We start from the raw sequence: 3333 nt of genomic DNA, 5'->3' as shown, positions 1-3333 counted from the left end.
TCTAGTCCCGGTCGGGGCACCGGATTCTGTCCCGGTTGCCCCTCTTCCAGGCCAGCTCTCTGCTATGGCCCCATGAGTGCAGTGGAGGATGGCCCAAGTCCTTGGGCCCTGCACCCTATGGGAGACCAGGATAAGCACCTGGCTCCTGGCTTTGGATCAGCGCGGTACACTGGCCGCAGCACGCCGGCCACAGTGGCCATTGGAGCTGTGTTGGAAGGCTAGGACCTTTGGGACATGTTGGATCGAGGGAACCCCTTCTGCTTTTACCTCACTAGAATCTCGGGAATCAAGCCCAAGTACAACTCCGGAGCCCTCCACATCAAGGATATTTTATCTCCTCTATTTGGGACACTTGTTTCTTCAGCTCAGTTTAACTACTGCTTCGATGTGGACTGGCTCATAAAACAGTACCCACCAGAGTTCAGGAGGAAACCCATCCTGCTGGTGCATGGTGATAAACGAGAGGCCAAGGCTCACTTACATGCCCAGGCCAAGCCTTACGATAACATTGCCCTCTGCCAGGCAAAGTTAGATATTGCATTTGGAACACATCACACGAAAATGATGCTACTGCTTTACGAGGAAGGCCTCCGGGTTGTCATCCACACCTCCAACCTCATCCACGAGGACTGGCACCAGAAAACTCAGGGAATATGGTTGAGCCCCTTGTACCCACGACTTGTCCATGGAACCCACAAATCTGGAGAATCGACAACACATTTTAAAGCTGATCTCATCAGTTATTTGATGGCTTACAACGCTCCTTCTCTCCAGGAGTGGATAGACACCATCCATGGGCATGACCTCTCTGAAACAAACGTTTACCTTATTGGTTCAACCCCAGGATGCTTTCAAGGAAATCAAAAAGATAATTGGGGACATTTTAGGCTGAGGAAGCTTCTGAAAGAACACACCTCGTCCGTCCCCCAGGCCGAGTCCTGGCCCATCGTGGGCCAGTTTTCTAGCATTGGCTCCTTGGGGGCTGATGAGTCCAGGTGGCTCTGCTCGGAGTTCAAAGAGAGTTTGCTGACCCTGGGGCAGGCAAGCAGAACTGCAGGGAAAAGCACCGTTCCTCTGTATTTGATCTATCCTTCTGTGGAAAATGTGCGGACCAGCTTAGAAGGATATCCTGCTGGGGGCTCTCTTCCCTATAGCATCCAGACAGCTGAAAAACAGAATTGGCTGCATTCCTATTTTCACAAATGGTCAGCCGAGACATCTGGCCGCAGCAACGCCATGCCACATATTAAGACCTACATGAGGCCCTCTCCAGACTTCAGCAAAATTGCTTGGTTCCTTGTCACAAGCACCAATCTGTCCAAGGCCGCCTGGGGCGCACTGGAGAAGAACGGCACCCAGCTGATGATCCGCTCCTAGGAGCTCGGGGTCCTCTTCCTCCCTGCCATGTTTGGCCTGGACAGCTTTAGCGTGAAACAGAAATTCTTTTCCAGTCACCAGGAGCCAACAGCTGCCTTCCCTGTGCCGTATGATCTGCCCCCAGAACTGTATGGAAGTAAAGATCGGCCGTGGATTTGGAACATCCCTTACGTCAAAGCGCCAGACACACATGGGAACATGTGGGTGCCCTCCTGAGCATCTTCCAGTCGCAGGATGTGGAGCCCCAGGACCGAGTGTTCCTGCCGTACTGGACGCGCCCGCCCCGAAGGTGTTCCTTGCGCTCCTGCAGAGGCCACACTTGTGACCATGGGTGTGTTTAGTAATCATTGACACGCTCACTAAAAAGAAGTGTCCCTTTGTTAATTCACTTTTATATGCTTTGAAAAGAAACCTATTAAACGTCACAATGTTGAACACACAAAAAAAAAATGGCAAAGGAAGACCTTTCTCTCTGTCTCTCTCTGTCTCTCTCTCTCACTGTCCACTCTGCCTGTCAAAAATAAGAAAATAAAAAAAAGAAAGAAATTATGGTACATATATACCATGGAGTATTACTCAACTATAAAAAAAAATGAAATCCTGCATTTTACAAGATGGATGCAACTGGAAACCATTTTACTTAGTGAAATAAGCCAGTCCCAAAAAGACAGATATCATATGATTTCCCTGATCAGAGGTAACAAATAGAATACCTAAAACGTAACACATTAAAGTGATTGTTTATACCCCTTGTCTCTTCTGTTGAAGAACAATGTTTTTTTTTTCTTCAAACTATTTGTTGAACTCTTATTTAGTGTAGGGTTTAACTACACAATCATTAAGTAAACTGAAAATAGATTTTGTAAACATTTAGAGTGGGAATGTGAGAGGGAAGAGGAAGAAGGGCTGCAGCATGGGCGGGGTGGGGTGTAAGTAACACTATATTCCTAATAAATCTGTAAATATGAAAATATGTAAATTCCTATAAATCTGTAAATATGAAATACATGAAACTTGTATAACTGAAATAACATTTAAGGATGAACATGTAAGTTCATACCACTATGCTTGGAAATCAGGTGCCCCTAACTGCAGTCATCCGCAGCACCATGACAGATGACCTGAGTGTTTCAAAGAGATTCATCAAAACCACATACGTAGTAGCCCAAAGAGCTGAGATCTCAACAAAGCTTATCTTGTGCAAATGCAGATGTACAAAAGAGACATCTGTTCACTAAATGAGGAAGATTCAGTGTATTATGGACACATACAATACCTGCACTCAAAGTCAGTGTTGTGGTAATACAGCCTTGAGGAGTCAAATTTGAAAAAAAAAAAAAAAGCATTAAATGAATCAGAACTCTCTAAAAGTCTTTATACAATTCATACTTCAAATATTAGAAATGAGGTGGAGTTGAAATATATGGCATAACAAATTGTAAAAATAATGCTGATTATTTAAAATAGTAAAACTCTAAAAAGAGACAATGTTTAAAAATAACTGAAAAGAAATTCAGCATAAGAAAAAGTATAGGTGGGCCCTGTTGTGGTGTAGCAGGTTAGGCTGCCGCCTGCAACGCTGGCATCTCATATGGGTGCTGGTTTGAGACTCGGCTGCTCCACTTCCCATCCCAACTCCTGCTAATGTACCTGAAAAAGCAGTGGAAGATGTCCCAAGTCCCTGGGCCCCTGCACCCACATGGGAGGCTCAGAAGAAGCTCTGGGCTCCTGGCTTTGGCCTGGCCCAGTCCTGGAAGTTGTGGCCATTTGAGGAGTGAACCAGAGGGTAGAAAATCTCCCTCTCTCTCTCTCTCTCTCTCTCTCTGCCTCTCAAACAAATAAAAAATAAATCTTTAAAGAAAAAGTATAGTACAGGGTTAGACTATGGACAGTTACGCAGAGGTAGCCTATTAGAACTGGTCAGCTTTCATCATCTTTAACTGTATGTTGAAGTAC

The 3333-nt window shown here is 45.4% G+C and overlaps 1 protein-coding gene across 1 annotated transcript; it reads left to right on the top strand.

Annotated features, from left to right (window-relative positions):
- Positions 1-223: 223 nt before the first annotated feature.
- LOC133767659 (tyrosyl-DNA phosphodiesterase 1) lies at positions 224-1688 on the top strand. The gene has a single exon (XM_062202090.1). The coding sequence runs from the start codon at positions 235-237 to the stop codon at positions 1375-1377; it is 1143 nt and encodes a 380-aa protein (XP_062058074.1). The 5' UTR covers positions 224-234; the 3' UTR covers positions 1378-1688.
- Positions 1689-3333: the final 1645 nt, after the last annotated feature.

This window comes from Lepus europaeus, chromosome 10 (assembly GCF_033115175.1).
Source record: "Lepus europaeus isolate LE1 chromosome 10, mLepTim1.pri, whole genome shotgun sequence".
NCBI classification, from domain to species: Eukaryota; Metazoa; Chordata; class Mammalia; order Lagomorpha; family Leporidae; genus Lepus; species Lepus europaeus.
This window is presented reverse-complemented; position numbering and strand designations above follow the sequence as displayed.